The following is a 19,429-nucleotide window of genomic DNA, read 5'->3' on the forward strand; positions in this document are numbered from 1 at the left end:
GTGGATGGGAGAAGCCATTCTTTTTCCTCTGATTGTAAAAAACAAATCATCTATGGTAAATTTAGATTTGCACATTTATGCACGCTCTCCTTTACTTAAATTGTCTACTCTGATTTTACTGCAGCATGTGAGCCTCCCAAAATGGCAATTGGAACCTGTAGCAAGTCATATTGAGCTTGCCTCATTTGCTGGCTAGAGGACATCCAGTATTAGCTACTCATTTCCTCCCTAGCATTAATGTCCCTGGCCCACTTCTTTCAGTCATTCGATTTTATTTCTTCAATTATGAAGGCTCATCATCACATGGAGATGTTACATGGGGACATGCAATTGCAGTTTGCCTATAAACACCCCTTCTCCAGACTGACATCTGCCCATCTAGGCATTTTCATATTTGTATAAATCCTCCCAAAGGACAGCCCTCTGCTTTAATTTGGGCTGGAGGTTCTTGAGAGAAAAACTGAGTCAGGGAGCAGTGATATTTTGAGGAAGCTATGTACAGCCCTTCCCTCCATCCTTGATCTTCCTACATTTGGGTAAGCCAAAAAGGCACAGTGACTTCATTGTTGGGTCTAAAACAAGATATGTAATGAAAATGAAGAGGTTTTATTTATAAATGTAATTAACATGTTGATCTGGGGAAAAGGATGTACCAGGGAAGGTAAAACATGAGCAGATTAAACATCAGCTTTAGGTAAACTTGTTTTAAATAGTTTTCTAAGTAGCGTTAGCAGTTCACAGATTTTTTTTTTCTACCTGGTGTCAGAAACCACTGTTTAACATAATTAATTTTGCTTTGTCTCTCAGGGACACCCTGGCAAGGAAGGACCTGCAGGTGAAAAGGGAGCTGTGGTAAGTTTCAAAACAGACAGATACAGTATTGGTATAAGTGGAACTGCACAAAAGGCTTTCTTGCTCAAATACTATGAGACATTCAATGTTATATTTACTGTTTTTGGTTTTAATGTAAAAGCCATAATAAAACGTAATGTTGACTGGCTGCTGTAATGTAGCTGATCACTTTGCACTTTGCACTAATATCTCAAAGCTTTTCTGATGGATGTTTAAAGCTATTAAATTACTAGCCCCTAATATATGGTAGATTTGACATCAGGTAACGTAGGTTCAGAATGCACTAAGGCTAAGCTCTCCCTTTTAAATAAACTGGTCCATGCAGAAAAGGGGGTCGCAATAGTTTAAAATACACTGTGCTGTTTGTAAAAAATACTGGTTAACACAAATGGCATAACTGTAGGCCATTTCTGTCACCCAATGCTCCCAATATTTACATTCCTACGTCCTGGCTTATTTCTAGAATATGCGCTACAACAAAATGGCTGCTGAACCTTCTAATTTGATGACAATTAAAGCATAACCTCTTTAGTTGTCCTCAAAGGAGGAAGCTCGGGAGCCTTTTTTTTTGTAGTCCAATGTATGAGATAGAACAGGTCTACAGAAGTGTAAGAATCCCCATGGGACTGGATGGTCTTTGCTTGGCCAGGAGAGAGTGGATTGATCATGCACAGTTTTTGGAATCAGGAAACGCGCTGACTCCAGTGATTGCGGGGTGAATGCCCAACAACTAGAATGTTGTGGAAGTCAGCTAGGAAGCAGGAATGTAAACACTGGAAATGTTTCAGTTAGGCTACATGGGTGACAAAATTATCTAAAAGTATGGCATTTGCATTAAACAATATTTATACAAATAGCACATTTAATTTTAATCTACTGGTACCCCTTGTCTGCAGGGGTCAGTTTATATAAAAGATGAACTCGTATTTAAGATGTCCCATCACCTTTGTGCCTGCAGCTTGTATAGTAACAACTTGTATAGTCACATTCTTCTTGAACGTTACCTGTTTTAAGAAAAGGTTAAAGCTTAACTCCAGCCATGTGTGACTTTAAGTTTTGGCTGGAGTTCAGAAGGGTTATATCCTCTGTCAATTTTCACTATCTGTGTCACTGTTGAGAAGATTTTACCTAATTTCCTGTTCTGGTAATCATACAGGGAGTGAACAGACCTTCCCAACAGGAACACATACAGCAATACCAACCTGAAAGAACCTTTCTCTTTCTTCTAAAATAATGTCTTGATACTGTGGGTTCTCCCATTAGAGAGAATCTGCTCACTTCCTGTCTGCTTTGGTGACCATACCAAAATGAAATGAGAAAAAAATCTCTACAATAGTTACAGAAACAGCAATACAACACAACAGAGTTTAAAACACAACTTCACAACTCTGCCCAAAACTAAACAAAAGGTTTGGGCTGATGTTGTTCATTGAAGATTCTACTTTATTTCAGTTAGTTTGGCTTCTGCTATCCTCAGGTAAGAATGAAGGCATAGGAAGCCACAAATAGTGATAGCTCAGTCATAGTTATCACAGGAAAAGTTGAATACAGTGGCCAGTCCCATTGGCCACAAATAGAAAATTGGGTTGGTGTGAGTAACTAGTGTATAATAAGTCACCCCACTCATCCTCCAATGACCCAGACAGCACCAAAACTAACCTTGATACTCTTCCCAATTTGGCCAACAGGTCTACATCCACACAGTAAAGACTTTATTACCTTCCCCCCCTCATCCCCTTCCAAGGAATAGAAGTACTCATTACATAATTGCCACAAGTGATTCTAAAATGAATGACATTACATTTGTTTGCATTTTTATTTGAGCCATTTACAGTCAGCCTCAAGCTGACTGTAAATGGACAAAGGTTTTGCCAACATCAGCAGGTGGTGTTTCATTAGAATGTGTTCATATTGTTTGCTGATCTACTGGAATACATTGTGATCTTCTCTGCATCACTAACAAGAAACCTATACATGAAGAAGAAACTTCCTTTTCCCCTTTCCTTCTCATTTGTATATTTCTGCCAACTTGCACAGAGATTTTCTTTGTGGAAGATTTAATGCACAAGTTACTGACAGAATCAGACACATTTTTAATACAAATAAGGTTGCAGCTCATTTAACATAACTAATTAGGCCAGTGGAAATAGCATATAGTTGTGCTCAAAGGTGCTCAAAAGTTTGCATACCCTGGCAGAAATTGTGGCATTGATATTGAAAATATGGCTGATCATGCCAAAAACTTTTGTTTAAAGATAGTAATCATATGAATCCATTTATTATAACATAGTTGTTTGGCTCCCTTTTAAATCATAATGATAACATAAATCACCCAAATGGCCCTGATCAAAAGTTTACATACCCTGGAATGTTGGGCACAGACACACAAGGTGACACACACAGGTTGACACACAGGTTGGCAATTAAAGGTTAATTTCTCACATCTTTTGCTTTTTAAATTGCTATTAGTGCCTGTGTATAATTGTCAATGAGTTTGTTAGCTCTCACGTGGATGCACTGAGCAGGCTATATACTCAGCCATGAGGAGCAAAGAACCTGCGTACCAAGGTAATGGAACGTTATAAAGATGGAAAATGATATAAAAAGATATCCAACGCCTTGAATATGCCAGTCAGTACTGTTCAATCACTTATTAGGAAGTGGAATATTTCAGGATCTCTTGATACCAAGCCAAGGTCAGGTAGACCAAGAAAGATTGCAGCCACAACTGCCAGAAAAATTGTTCTGGATACAAAGAAAAACCCACAAATAACCTCAGGAGAAATAAAGAAATTGCATGGTCGAATTACCAGAAAGAAGCCTTCACTCCAGACTACAGTGTGCCAGAAACTGTGAGGCGCGACAAGGTTTTGTCGGTCATAGTGTAACTGGGCTTTTTCATGGAGTTGGCGCAGTAAAGGCTTCTTTCTGGCAACTCCACCATATAGCTCATTTTTGTTCAAGTATCATCATTTTGTGCTCCTTGAAACAACCACACCGTCTTTTTCTGGAGCACCCTCTATTTCTCCTGAGGTTGCGCAAACTTTTGAGCACAACTGTATATAAGACTGGTAGCCTCAAGATTAGGAAAGTTTCCCTTAAGTCTGGTACACACCATGAGTTTTTTTTTATCCAACTCAGTGGGATGAATGAAAAAAAACTGTCAGCTCTGGAGCCACTGTACTAATAACCCAACTTTAGTACAGCGATCTCCCCCGCTTAGTTGTTGTCTTAGAACACCCCTTCAGTGCTCTCAGCCATTGGCTGAGAACGCTGATTGAGAACCAGTCAGCTGCTGGTTTTCCAGCATGCTCGTCCGACAGAAGCTTGCTTCTGTCGGACCGGCTGCCATACACATGGGGCAAATGTCGGACTTTTTTTATTGAATCGGCTGATGTCGCTCAGGATTAGGCCTGTGTATGTGGGGCTTTAGCTTTGCTGACTGCCATCAGTCATCATGTGCAAACTAAATACTCTTTTTTTATCTTTGATTTCATTGAGTATTCGATGCAAATTTAATTTTCACACCATTTACTAAGCTTAGGGAGCAATTCCTTTGCAAAGTGAACATTATTTTGCAAATTTAACAGCCTATTTGCCTTTAGTATATCAGCCCCAAAGTCTAATGCTAAAATCTGAAAATGTGTAAAACTCTCTGGCCACTTATCAGTATCATGTGAATCAATGCTTATACACATTTGGAGCCTTTGTAATCAGTACAAGTAGGAGAAAATAGATTGGAGAAAATACTTGAAATAGCACTAATTATTACAAAAAGGTCATGCATTAAATATTCTAAAAGCATGATATGTTAATATTGTTTATTTGTTTGCTCAGAAAGAAAAAAAACAAGCAGAGTATCTACTGTAAAAAAATCTGTAAAATGAAAGCCTCACATGTTCTTAAAAAGGACAATGAAAGTAATTTTGCAACATAAAGCAGTTAAAATTGCTGTCAGAGGTCCTCTAATACATAGCACAAATTTTTTAATTTAATGTGGTCAGCATTGTGTTATTCCATGTATTTTGATTTACACATATATAATTTACTTAACTATAGTGAGTGGATTTATTAAGCTGTTTCTAAAACTAGATTTTTCTTCTCTGTTATATTAACAATTATATTTCTTCTAGGGTCCCACTGGTCCGCAAGGTCCTATTGGTTATCCTGGACCTCGTGGTGTTAAGGTATGTCAGTTAAATATTGATATGGTTTAAGAATTTTTTGCAGTTTCTTGATTTCATTAATATGGGATCTTTAATTTGGTATTTTAATGGCCTTTGAAGAATAACAGAAACAAGCATAAACATACATTTTATCTTCTGCCTAAATTTAAAAAATGTACATTCACACTCATCCTCTGCCCTGTATTGTATGCAGTATAAAATCCAGAATTATGTATAAACATCGTCTACCTGAACCTGTACCCAAACTATGCATATTAAGTATTTATATATTCCGAACAAATTATATAATCACTTTAAATCCAGCCCTTATTTACTACTTTAGATATAAGCATTGTGGAAAAATGATTCTTAAAATTTCACAATATAGGAATTTTAATTAAAGGTCCAAGAGTTGCTGTAAGCCCTTGTACACACGGTCAGACATTCTGACAACCAAATCCGTTGGATTTTGTCCGAAACTGTTGCATACACACGGTCGGACAAAGTTGTCGGAAAATCCAATTGTACATAACGTGATGACATTATTTCATTAGGACAGGACTATGTTCAGGCTAGTAGCCAATAGCTTTGGTCTAGGAATTTGATCTGAGCATGCGTGGCACTTTGTCCGTCGGAGTAGGCTACACATGATCGGAGTATGTCTGATCGGAGCATTTTGACGGAAAATTTTACCAGCATGTTGGAAAAGTTGGTCCGTCGGATATTCTGATGGAAACAGTCCGATGGAGACCACACACAGTCGGAATATGGTAGGACACATTCCGTCGGAATCTCCGGCCGTGTGTACAAGGGCTAAGAAATACACTGCAACAAGACTGTTATCATTTTCTGTATTACTGTACATGCAATTAGAGAGGTCAGTAAAGGGTTTTTCAACTATTTACTACTTGTTTAAAACATGTAAATACTGTAATGTCCATAGTCTGGGCATGGGGGCACTTTAAGGTCCCTCCCATAATTTCCTCCTTATGTTGAATTGCCCCATATGTTTCATCGGGCATCTTCTGACATGTGAAAGGAAATTAACAGAAGACATAACCACCAATTATATATATATATATATATATATATATATATATATATATATATATACAGAGAGAGAGAGAGAGAGAGAGAGAGAGAAATGATACAGGTCTAGTTTTGAAGTCCTATTTTTTTGCTACTCTGTCCAAAACGATATAAAACAAAAAAGGACAGATAGACATTTTTTGCAAGAGTGGATCAGTACAGATTGTAACTGTGTAGTGTGAGCAGCTTCCTACTAAGTGGATTAACTTTTTCTCTCTTCTCTTTATTTACCAATGTCAACATGCTTCCAATGTTGAAAAATACCTCAGTCAATATACAGAGCAAATTTGTATTGCATTGTGTGTCTCAAACTCTTGCTGTAGTTCTACAAAATACATTTAATTAAGTAATCAATCAACAACATGGCCTCTTACTTAATTGATTTTTAACTAACCAATGAAGGCTTACTATATTTTCTTTCCTATTATATAGGGTGCTGATGGTGTAAGAGGTTTGAAGGGAGGCAAAGGAGAAAAGGTAAATATGAAATCTATTTACTAATTATTAATTTTTGGGCCAGCCCTTTTAGGGAGGAGAGCCTTTATCATAAAGATGTGAAATAGTGTAATCGTTCTTTATTTGAATCCATTAACAGTGAAAAAAAGCTTGTAATGGAGCTCGCCATAATCAGAATTTTTAGTGTGAGAACAGCTAGAATGCAGTTATGTGCTTGGTTGCTTGCCATATAGAAAAATGTTGATTCAAATTATTGGAAGTACACTGCTTCTGTAAGAATTCTGAGAAATAGGCTTTCATTTTTAACCTGTATATATGAAGAAAGTAAAACATAAAGTTAGTCTTGTTGGTATTTTAATTCTATAAATATGGAATAGCCTGCTGAAATAAAACAAAAGAAAGAAAACTGGTTCAAACCAGAGCTGTTACCTGTAGTAACCAATTTTAGTAAATGGACTAACTCACAGCCTGTGGAATCAGTAGTAGCTATGCTGATCCAAACTTGCTTCTCTGCTCAGCTGTTCCGCTTGTCAAGTAGAAATGAACAAGCTAGACATTGATTCCATCCCGGATGTTAAACCAATTGTAATATAATAAGTGGGGGATTCACATCATATAATCTCGCCTATACACCTCCGACTTCAATGCGTCTCACCCCACAAAGGACTTAATCATAGAAACCATAGATTCAGTGAGGGCATTAGTGTGTGGTACATTCATTTCTACTTGATAAGTGCGACTACAGTATAGTATTTGTTTTATTTTCTTAAACATATGGGTTGCTACGGCCAACTCCTCTGTTTTTAGCACCAGTTTTTGTAAGGCTCCATTCATATGGGGCAATTTGCTCTGTACTCCAGGCAGGAAATGCAGGGATGTATTTTACCAGCACAGGGATGAACAGATGCTACGTGTATCCCCACCCTGGCATTCCATGTTAGTCTTTTGGGGCACACAGCTGCATGGACACAGCCACTGTGCCCCTATATGACTTAAGTCCGCGTGCACCCACATTTCATATAAGGGACACAGTGGCTGTGTCCATGCAGCTGTGTGGCCCAATAGACTAAAATGTAATGCTAGTATGCATGCAGCACCTGTGCATTGCTGTGCTGTTAGAAGATGGCATTGCAAGGGGCAGGGAGTTAATCACCTCATGTGAAAAGGGGCTTTAACCCACTCTACACTTTTCCTGGTTCTCCTTTAGAGTGCAACTTCAGTTTTTTTTATTTATTTTATTACATTTTTTATTCAGATGGGCTTAAACTGTTTTTCTTAAACAAACTGTTAAGTTGAATATACTCATTACTATAACCTAAGCAATTTCAGAATCATTTTTATAAAGCAGAGTAGATATCAGTCAAAAATTAAGGCTGCTGTGTGTAGCCTGTGATGCCCATTGGTGAATTTTCTGTTGCAGAGAACAATCTGTGATAGGAGGAAAATCCTGTCACATGACTTTGGCAAGTCATACCTGACTTGTTAAAGTTACTAAGCACAATTCTAAAACCTAATGCTATGCTTTCAAAATCTTCTGGGTTTTATTTAGTTTTAAAGTAGCAGTAGGGCTGTGGTAAGACTATACTTCATATTTATAAATTTACCTTGCAGTGTTGTTATAAGCAAATAAAGACTGCTTGTATCTCTTTAGCACACTTTAAAAATATGTCTCCAAAAATAAAACTTGCTGGATAAGAGCCTGATTTGGTCGCCTGTCCAACATTAGTTGGTCCCTGTCGATTTGAGTAAAACCTTAAGGCAGGACCAGCTAGGTTTAATTCACAAAAGAAAATGTAACTTAGAGCATTCTAAATTTAAGGAACAGCACCATAAACCTTACCTGTAGTGTTTTTTTTCCAAATGTTCCCAAATTGTATACATTCAATATTCGTATTGTTGTATACACTATTAAATGAAAACCAAATCCATTAAAAACAGAGTTCAGGCTGCGAGAAAAAAAAATGCTGTTGTATTATCATCAGCACTCTTAAGTTTAGTCCTATATTGTGTGAAGAGTTCCACTGACTGCTGATTACAGAGATGTGAGGAGTTTTGGGCTCTTTACACTCCACGTCTATAATTCAAGACAAACTGCAGAGCTCTCCTTTGTTAGCTAAGCTAATAACACTTAATCCTGAGATGTGCTCTGTGCAGCTGGCAGGTGTTCTGTGTACTATAGTACTGATCCATCTACAAGTGGTCATTAGATGTGAGCAAACACACTATAATCCTGCCACTGCTTCCTCTCTTTATTAGTGTTATAGCTGTCCTAGGTAGCACAACCAAGGACTTCTTCTTTCAGCTGTATTATTACCTGTGACATCCAATTATAAGCCCAGGTTTGTTTGGTGCACTTCATCAAATATCTTTCTTAAATGTCTTTTTGTCTTCATAAATTGTTAAGGATCACCTTTCACAAGTCTACTGCAGGCTTTCATCATAAGCCATACACATGCCAGTTTTTGTAAAACATTGTATCTGTCCCTTAGTAGGAAGAAAACATTTGAATATACACTAATGAATGCATTAGAACTATAGACACAAACCAGAGAATCTGAGAATGTATTATAATATTTTAGCTATTTTAGGTGAACTGGGCTCAACCCCATTAATTATTAATTTCATTAGAAAAATGATCAGTTTAAGCATCTTTAGTGAAGATTGTGCTTTGTTAGGGATTAATAGTAATCAGTAATGATTGCAAAGATTTTCTAGCATTAACAAAATTTCACTGAACATACGCCAAAATATTATACTCAGTCTGGAATTAAATAAGTATGGAAGCAACCGGTGCACAGCTACAAAACATGGTCAGATATGAAATGTGTCCAACTATAGAGTGTCTAAAGCAACACCTATGTTTTAAAATGGAAGAACTAGAAATAAGTCTGGTGACTATATTTAGGTGTGTATGTGGTTATTATTGCTTTCTCTTAGTGACCATAACTGACTGTTCTGCTTGTGCACAGTAACATCTCCTGGAGCAATTCATGTTTAGAGGAATCTGCTATCTCTAGCTCAGTGGTCATCAACCCTGTCCTCAGGGCCCACTAACAGGCCAGGTTTGCAAGATACCTTAAATACATCACAGGTGATATCATTTGCTGCTCAGTAATTGCATTATTCTAGCCTACATCTCCCCAAGGTAATACATAAAACCTGGCCTGTTAGGAAGCCCTGAGGACAGGGTTGATGGCCACTGCTCTAGCTGCTTGACTGTTCATTTGCAGTACTGAGTCTACTCTGCGTATTTTGAATATAAAGGGGTACCTAATATCATAAGCAGCATGAATGATAGGGTATTTAAATGGCAACCACTTTAAAAAAATGGGACACATGACTATGCATTACATGCTTTCATTACACAGGCCAACACACACTTTGGTCCTTCGAATGTTAGACCTGTTCCTGGGTATATTTGACCTGCTGATTCCAAAAATTCACAATTTTTCCCTGTCAGCTTCAGTTTTTGAGATACAGCATACATTCCATATACCATTCTTCACTCTGGTCACCTGCCAAAAATAAGGATATGCATTTAGCAAAATGCGTTGAGATGATCCAGGCAGCACTGTTGTGAGGTAGTTATAACCTCTATGGTACTCAGTCTGCAAAAATGAAACTATGTGAGCGGCAATACACAGACAAACCTCCCATACAATCAAAACTATAATACAGTTAACCACTTACAGACCGGACCATTTTGATGGTCAAAGACCAGACCACTTTTTGCGTTTCGGCACCACGTCGCTTTAACTGACAATTACGCGGTCGTGCAACGTGGCTAGCAAACAAAATTGATGTCCTTTTTTTCTCACAAATAGAGCTTTCTTTTGGTGGTATTTGATCACCCCTGCGGTCTTTATTTTTTGCGCTATAAACAAAAATAGAGCGACAATTTTGAAAAAAAAATGCATTATTTTTTACTTTTTGTTATAATAAATATCCCCCAAAAATATATAAAAAAACATTTTTTCCCTCAGTTTAGGCCGATACGTATTCTTCTACATATTTTTGGTAAAAAAATCGCAATAAGCGATTATTGATTGGTTTGCGCAAAAGTTATAGCGTTTACAAAATAGGGATAGTTTTATGGCATTTTTATTAATCATTTTTATTTTTATCTTTTACTAGTAATGGCGGCGATCAGCGATTTTATTGTGACTGCGACATTATGGCGGACACATCAGACATTTTTGACACATTTTTGGGACCATTGTCAGTTATACAACAATCACTGCTATATAAATGCAGTGATTCCTGTGTAAATGACACTGGCAGTGAAGGGGTTAACCAGTGGGTGGCAGTGTAGGGATTAAGTGTTCCTAGGGGTGTGTTACTAACTGTGGGGGGTTGAGCTTTCATTTACTGAACACTGATCTATGCTCCAATCACATGGAGCAGAGATCAGCGTCACTAGTTGCTAGGCAGAATGGAGAAATGCTGTTTACAATGGCATTTCTCCATTCAGCCGTCCCGTGAGATGATCGTGGGTATGCTTGCGGTGATTGAGTCCACGGGACCCGTGACTGGTCTCACGGGGGTCCCGACCAGCACGCGAGCGCGCCGGCGGCGGCGCACTCGCGATGGCAGGGTGGCATTGAAGATTGGATGTACCTGTACGCCAATATGCCTGCCCGTGCCATTCTGCCGATGTACATTGCCGTGCGCTGGTCAGGAACCGGTTAATAACTTCCAATGTTCAATCCAATGTTTCTGATGTAAAAATTACACTTGGAAGTATGTAAACACTCTCTCCATATCTGCTAACTTGTGCGCAAAAACACAAACTAAGTAACAGAAAAACAAGTTAATCAGCAAAATATTTTCAAAAATGATATATAAAAACAATATACATTTGACTTTATCTAAGAAACTGGAGCTGATGCAGTCAACACAATGCAATATTTTGAATTAGTGCCCCAAGTAATCTCAAGAACATGTCTAAAAAGCAAGACACCAAGAAAAAAGATTTTTTTTTGTTGGACTGTACAGCTGGTAATAAAGTGTTTGCTGATCACCGCAGGTACAGTACTAAAGTCCTTGCACATGCAGGTCTATGCAAGGTTATGTACTTGTTGATCTTACTACTTGTGTTCATTCACTATTTGGTAGAGTTCAGTTGTTGAGATATTAATTGTCATTTACTCATATTTTTGATTTTCTGATTTCAGGGTGAAGATGGATTTCCAGGATTTAAGGGTGATATGGGATTAAAGGGAGACCGGGTGAGTATAGTTGTGCATTAAAGTGTAGGCCAAAACAACAAAAAAAACAAAACAGAAAACAAAAACTGTGCAGTATATGTATTTATGAAACATTTCCCCATATTTTATCCCATTAAAGATGCTGCAAGAACAGAAAAATTCATGTTGGTCAGCCAGAAAAGCTGATAAAACACATCTTTGACAGCTGTGGCATTAACCCAGCCTAGTTTTTTTTTTTTTTACAAAGCTACCTAGTTCATTCCACTGAATTTCAAAGCATAGGCAGTAATTGATTTGTGATCCCAAAAAAAGAACTGGGCAGGCTACTTTTTGGGATACCATAGAAAGTGTGCAGAGAACGCAGGACACCTCTGAATTTGATCAAGTTTTTTTTTTTTCACTTATAGAACAGATATAACCAAATGTTTTAAATGGTATATTTAACAAACCAAATGTAGCAAATAAGAGGAGTTTATTGTTAGGGTTTACATGAATAAACATTAAGACCATTTAAGATGTTTTAGAACAATACACTGCAATGCATGGCATATGTACATAGTCATTCATTTACAAAAAGAAAAAAACAACCTGCACTATAGCACACCGCAATTCACAGATGTGAATGCTCTGTGCATTGTGGTACTAGTTTGTACTTTTTTTAATTATGGTCCATAGTAGCATTATTGTTTTACGCTCTTTACTAAAATGCTCTAACTGGTAAACTGGTAGGATGGTCATGTAAGTCAAAAGAGCTGCGGGATCTAGGTGATTTTTGAATGTTTGCTTTATTTTCTAATAGTTAATTGGCTAAATTGTTGATAATTTTTTTACTGTATTGATGAAAAAAATCAAAGGAGCAGGATGCAAAACTGCAATAAGCTCCAGAACAATTGTTTTTTCTAGCACCAAGTAAGCTGCTTTGTACACTAATTGCATTGTTATTTTTTGCAAGTTATAACATTACAAACAGAAAATAACAACATTAGCACAAGAAAAAGTAAAAATTGAAATCTAAACTAATGCAGCCATAATTCTGATGTTCTGAATATATGTGCAAAAATAAGCTGCAAAAATTAAATATATTTTTCCAAAATATAAGCAGATGTTAAAATAATAATCAATCTTTATAAGATATTCCTGGTAACCAAAGTAGTTTGGTTGGCTAAGATTTAAGCTTGGTCTTTCATTGTTTTCTACTAAAGACATAAGGGGGGTTATTTACTAAAGGCAAATCCACTTTGCACTACAAGTGCACTTAGAAGTGCAGACGCTGTAGATCTGAGGGAGACGTGCAAGGGAAATAAAAAACAGCATTTTTAGCTTGTACACGATTGGCTGATAAAATCAGCAGAGCTTCCCCTCAAATCTACAGCAATCAACAGTGACTGCACTTACAAGTACACTTTCAAGTACACTACAAGTGCACTTGCAGTGCGAAGTGGATTTGCCTTTAGTAAATAAACCCCAAGGTGTTTTTAAATTGTCCATTGGTTTGATAAAAAGGTATAGTTGACTTAGGTCTTTTACTTTGGAACCTGTATTGTAGCATACTGTATGTTATTGACAATGTTTTACTTTACCTGTCTATCATAGGGAGAAGTAGGCCCATTAGGTCCAAGAGGAGAAGATGGTCCTGAAGGTCCAAAGGGAAGATCTGGTCCAAATGGAGATCTAGGTCCAGGTGGCCCAGCTGGTGAAAAGGTAAGTAGTTGTTAGGAGAACAACTTGCATACTTGAGCTCATATCTGTTTACTAGTAAATATAGAAAACCATTGAATCCAAATTTGGGCTAATAAAAAATAAAAATAAATAAATAAAGTAACTTAAAAACTTCTAAAGGCAAACCAAACACAATATTGAAATTTGTTCCAATATGCCTATTAGCCTGTCATCTGGGATCCCCAAAAATATACTTTTCGCATGTCCAATGAATAGAATTCCTAGCAATTCAGGACCCCTTAAATGTACCAATTGCCATCCATTTGGGTTCCTGGTCCTCAAGATGTTCACCTAGATTTGAGAGTATCTGTACCCTTAATTCTGATAGAACACAAGACTAAACGTTTTTGTTCTGTGCCTCAATTTTAGCAATTTAAGCTTGTACATTAAAGTATAACTTTTTTTTTCAATTTTGGATACAGTGCACAGGGATTAGAACACTTGTCAGTTTTTATTGCTGTCTGTGCCCCTGTTAAGGAGATTCACCCTCTCTATTTGTCTGTTTACCATTTTCACTGAAAATGAAAGTAAAAGAAAATCCCAAACTTTGGGTTGTCCCCAGAAGAGTAATAGAGGCGAAATCTTCAAATCGGGACACTAGTCCTGGTGGCTTGGGGGTCCCCAAGGAACCCCCTTTATTTGCAGGGATTTCCTCTCAAATAAAATTGACAGGGGCTATGGTCCTCCTTTACCTTACTCTATCCAAAATGAAAAAATGTTTTTTGCTATAGTTCTACTTTAAGCTTGCTGCTTTAATGGCTCTGTAGTAACCTGGACAGTACAATATATTTAAATAGTACAGGTGTATGTGTACTTTAGTCATCTTGTGCTTGTTTTTTTTTTGTTTTTTTGTGTGTTTTAATAATTATGAACACATACAAATAATACCATATTTTATATATTGTTTGTTTAATAAAATACGTAACAGTATAGGTGTTTATTTACTAAAACTGGAGAGTGCAAAATCAGGTTTAGCTGTGTATGGTTGCCAAACAGCTTTTGGCTTCAGCTTGTTCAATTAAGCTTTGATAAAAAAACAAAAAACTGTTTGTATGCAGAGCTGCACCAGATTTTGCACTCTCCAGTTTTAGTAAGTCAACCCCATAATATATATTACTGAAAATAAACCAGATCAGCCTCAATAAAAGCTAAAAGATTGCCATAGCTTTTTGCTGCATTAACCATTTCTTCTTTTGTTTACATTTTAGGGCAAGCTTGGTGTTCCAGGTTTGCCTGGATACCCAGGCCGACAGGGTCCAAAGGTAAGACTGTATCCTAAATTTCCAATTACTCATACCTATTGCCTAAAGTGTGTGCACTCCAGTAATCTGCACATGAGCAAGGATGGCTAATCAATAGAAGTGGGTTGTCTGTGTGTATATATGCTTATCTGTCACTTTTTATTAGCTAGACATTGAGGATATTACATAATTTTATTCGATGGACATCATCATTATACTATTGTACATACAGATATAGATAATCTGTGTGTGTTGTTCATTTCCTTTCTTAAAGTACAATTATCTTTAAATCACTTAGTTGTCTTTAAAACCCTTTTAGTAATACTATTGAATGTCTCATCACAAAAATGCAATGGTTGAATTCCATTGTTTTGTATAGTGGTTGGTAGTTATAGCTTTGAATTGGCTTCTTAATCAGGATTTCTGCAAAAGCTGTATTAGAGGGTAGATTTATTGTTTTAAATGTAATGTATTTCTGTAGCTGACTCCAAGTCACAGCCTTGCCAATTTGGTTCTTTCTGTATTTGTACAAGCATCTGACCTGCTCCAAAGATGCCTCATTTTCACCAAGACTGTCACATCGATTGGTTTCTATTCTGTGTTTGTTCTTCAATAGTCTAGTGAGATTTTCTGCCACATCCTGAGATCAAAGTCTTTCTGCTATTTTGCTATTGAACAAACAGTGCTGTGCATCAGGAGGGTTGCTCCAGATGCTTCTGTTTTACATAAAACAACACACTGTATCCTTTCTGCCGCTTTGCAATCATGTTCTTACATGAGAACAAAGCACTTTCTTCTCACGAGTCTGACGATTTTCTCTTTTGTCCCCAAAGTTTAATTTACTGCTTCGGTTATTGGGGAATGAGTTGGATAAAATACATTCCTATTTTCAATGTCCATTTTGATTTTCAGAGAAAGTCCAGTACTCAGCTGGGAGTTGTTCACATGTCATCTATAATTACCATGTTATGATTTATCATTGCTTTTTTTTTATATTAGAAATTATTTAAAAAAAATGTAGTTTTCCACAGTACAGGCATTTTAGAAGAAATTGTTAGACATTCTTTATATGGAAGGAGCTAAAATTTATGACTGAGTACCTTGGACAACGGTAATTGCTGGTGATGAATGGTCACAGATTGACAATCACCAATTTTTGATTACCTGCTTATTGATATGCAGATCTATTAATGGTATTAATGGTATGATTGTCCATGGATTGGATAAAATGATATGCAAAAACTACAAATAAAAAAAAAAATTGTCAGTTTAAGTGTTCACGTGATATGTGATTATGTTCACTTATAACTAACCATTACACTCATTACACACAGAATATTTAAAAGTAGAAATGTTTAGTTTACTGCCTACTGCAGATAAATTCATTTTACTTAATGTGGGAAGGTCAAAGCCTTGGACAATGAGGTTGATGTTAAAACATATCTCTCCTAAGCCTAGACATCTTAAAGCAAATGATTAGGTTTCCTAGGCCATGAATTTTTAGCTATTATTTTTTTAAATGTATTGTTTATTCTTCTTCTTCTTCTTCTTTTTCTTCTTCTTCTTCTTCTTATTATTATTATTATTATTTTATATGGCTCTGTTATTTATAAAAAGTGATGAGCATTGGGTTCAGGTCAAGGTTGGGTTTGCAGTGAACCCAACTCATTTGCAGTTCACAGACGCAGCGAGTTAATGCAGTCTTTTACTACCATATCAACCACCCACCAATAATGCATTTCAGAAGTTCATATGCTTCTGAACTTCTGGACTGGTGAGGTGGCTTAGAACAGATAATAGTAAGGGCTTTGCTATGGGCCAGCCACTCACTATAAAAATGGTTCATAACAGCTATTTTGACAATGCACTTAGATGTGATAGGGAACAGATATAAAGTACTGCTGATAAGATACAGACAGATTAACATAGGACTTGCTAAATGCCCTTGAGGGATTGATTTACTAAAGTCAAATAGCCTGTGCACTTTTCAAGTACAGTTGTACTCTGCATGGGCCTTCTTTGCCAGAGCGTAGTAAATGAGGTGAAGTTTAACTTTGCAAAGAATACCCAATCAAATTCAAGGGAAAAAAACAAAAAAACATTTTTGTGTGCACATGATTGGATGATGGAAGTCAACATAGCTTCCCCTCATTTACTAAACTCTGAAACAAATGCTGTTGCAGAGTCCAACTGCACTTGCAAAATGCACAGTCTATTCGTCCTTAGAAAATCAACCCCTATGTCAATGGGAAACGGCAATGCGCATTTTGGTGTATCGCACTTGCATTGTGATCAGTTTGAGATGCTTTTGAGATCAATCTGAACTATTGAAAAAAACTTTATTGCTGCATGGGCAATTGCAGAAAAAGTGCAGTAACCCAAAATCACATATCAGGAATTTTTTTTACCAATCATCTTAGAAAAGTACTGCTCTTAGAACATCATTACTGTTTGCACTATTTATTCCTCATGCACACTGGACATTAAAATAACGTTATAAAAACATCAGTAGCTTTGCAGTGAGTTTTTCAACTTTTTTTAAAGTTCTTGCAATGGCGGTTTTTAGCATTTATTATCGGCATTTAGTGTCATTTAGCGGTTTTCCACTTGAACTTTACACATAACAACTTGATAAAAAATAATGTTCTTTAGCAAAAATATACATTCCACATTGATAATTATGCTACCAAAATCAGTATATGCTGTAAATTGCCCCCAGCATTGTAACTGTTTATTTTTGCTGGAGACTGACATTTTATCAAAGTCCAAAGCCCCTGAGCAGCAGTAAATCTTAAAGCGGTACTAAACCAATTGATTTAATGGTTTAAAAAAACAATTACATTCCCAGCATGCTAGGAATGCTAACTGTCACATTTGTTTGTGTACTCAACCAAACTGTAAAATCATCAGCTGGCTGGTGTCATAACTGATGGCAGTTCCAGATCAATCTGAAGCTAAGATGGCACCCTCCTTAGCTGTAAAGTATAGGAGGGTTTAGTTCCACTTTAAGGCTGTCACAAGATCAGCCTTTACATTTTCGGCACATTGTCGAAAAAAGAAAAAATAGAGAGCAACTGAGCATGTGCAGAGAAGGGTGAGACAGTGTATTCCTGGATTTAAAGCAGTATAGGCATTAAGTTTTAATGCTTTACATAGATATTCCTGCAAAAGAGGACAGCCTGAAGTGCTCTAGCAGGACCTAATTTTCTGACTAAAGTTGCACTTTAAAGGGATTGTAAACCTTGATGTTTTTTCACCTTAATGCATCCGATGCATTAAGGTGAAAAAACAACTGTCTGTGACAGGCCCCCCAGCCCCCCCGTTTTACTTACCTGAACCCTCGAACTTGACCCACAGGGATGCACTGTCTCTCTGGCCGGGGTTCTCAGCTCTTGATTGGATAGATTGATAGCAGCACAGCCATTGGCTCCTGCTGCTATCAATCAAATCCAATGACGTGAGCGCCGAGTCCTGCATTTGGCATCTATGGACGCCAAATGCTGGACTCGGGAGTGCGCCTGCAATGTAAGTGCTTCTCTGAGTGGGGCTATCAGATGTGGGGCGGAGCCTCGAGAGCCGCTGAGGGACCCCAGAAGAGCAGGTTTGGGGCCACTCTGTGCAAAACGAGCTGCACTGTGGAGGTAAGTATGATATGTTTGTTATTTTTAAAAAAGAAGACATGTTACCTTTGCAATCACTTTAACTGAATGCAATTAATAATATTAAAAAATATAGTGGACGAGTAGTTGTGTGAAGTATCCAATGTCAGCTGTTCAGTTTGCAACTGCAAAAATAATGTGATATGATTTATTGGTAATTGCACATTTCTCTTACCCTTATTACCTGTATGCTAGTCTTAAAAGTGGATGGTATGGTGAATTTTGGTTATCCTTTTTTTCTCTGCTGAGATTTTAAATTACTTACAATATTAACATAAAAATAATACAGATTGTTGATCAGGGAAACCACAAGCGAACTATCATTTGCATACAGTCAAAAAAAATTAAACCCCTATAGTCTCTTAATGGTCATTTTAGGCAGATTAATTGAATACAGTCCTGTTAACATACGGTTTAAAGAGCTTTATTCGGCTTCAGAATTAAAGGGTTCTCTTTGTCTTATTGAGTTTCCAAACATCATTAAGTGAGCAGAGACAGTGAGGATGAAACCTTAATTGACTGTGCTGACTTGCAGCTGGTTTCATGAAATATTCTAATCTTTTCTATGCTTTCCGGATCTGAACACTTCTGGTAAGAAATACATTTTAATGTGTAGGGCACATCATTTGTATGTAAAGATGACATTTTTGGTACAACTTTAGCACTTTCAGAAAGACAAGAACTTCAGTACAAGGGTATTTCTGTTTTAGAACAATTGCAGTAAACTCTGTGAACAGCAGGTGGCGAGAAACATAATCAATTCTTACCTTAGCAATAGATTTGTTTATGTGTTGTCATTTCACGTACAATTATATTCAATTAATATAGGAGATGGAAATGTCCACTGGGTCTCTTAGTGTTAAAACTAATGTTTTTGTTTTCTTTTAAGCCCTACAGGTGTTCTGTGGTAACTTATGTAGTTATGATGTTTGTGAGGAATAAAATATAATGAATATTCTCTTTGTAACCTCTTACTAGGGATCAACAGGATTCCCAGGATTTGCAGGAGCCAATGGTGAAAAAGGAGCTCGGGTATGCTA

The 19,429-nt window shown here is 37.0% G+C and overlaps 1 protein-coding gene across 7 annotated transcripts in view; it reads left to right on the forward strand.

The window, feature by feature from the left end:
* Positions 1-19,429, forward strand: part of COL11A1 (collagen type XI alpha 1 chain) — a 260,086-nt gene that overhangs the window by 159,814 nt on the left and 80,843 nt on the right. For all 7 annotated transcript variants that reach the window (XM_077452794.1, XM_077452798.1, XM_077452796.1 and 4 more), the window contains 7 exons: positions 808-852; positions 4,986-5,039; positions 6,540-6,584; positions 11,738-11,791; positions 13,364-13,471; positions 14,698-14,751; positions 19,368-19,421. In XM_077452794.1, the coding sequence (XP_077308920.1) occupies positions 808-852; positions 4,986-5,039; positions 6,540-6,584; positions 11,738-11,791; positions 13,364-13,471; positions 14,698-14,751; positions 19,368-19,421 (414 nt within the window). The remainder of the gene's footprint in view (positions 1-807; positions 853-4,985; positions 5,040-6,539; positions 6,585-11,737; positions 11,792-13,363; positions 13,472-14,697; positions 14,752-19,367; positions 19,422-19,429) is intronic.

Source organism: Lithobates pipiens, unplaced genomic scaffold, assembly GCF_037356315.1.
Source record: "Lithobates pipiens isolate NorthernLeopardFrog02 unplaced genomic scaffold, aLitPip1_a1.2 Scaffold_23, whole genome shotgun sequence".
NCBI lineage: Eukaryota > Metazoa > Chordata > Amphibia > Anura > Ranidae > Lithobates > Lithobates pipiens.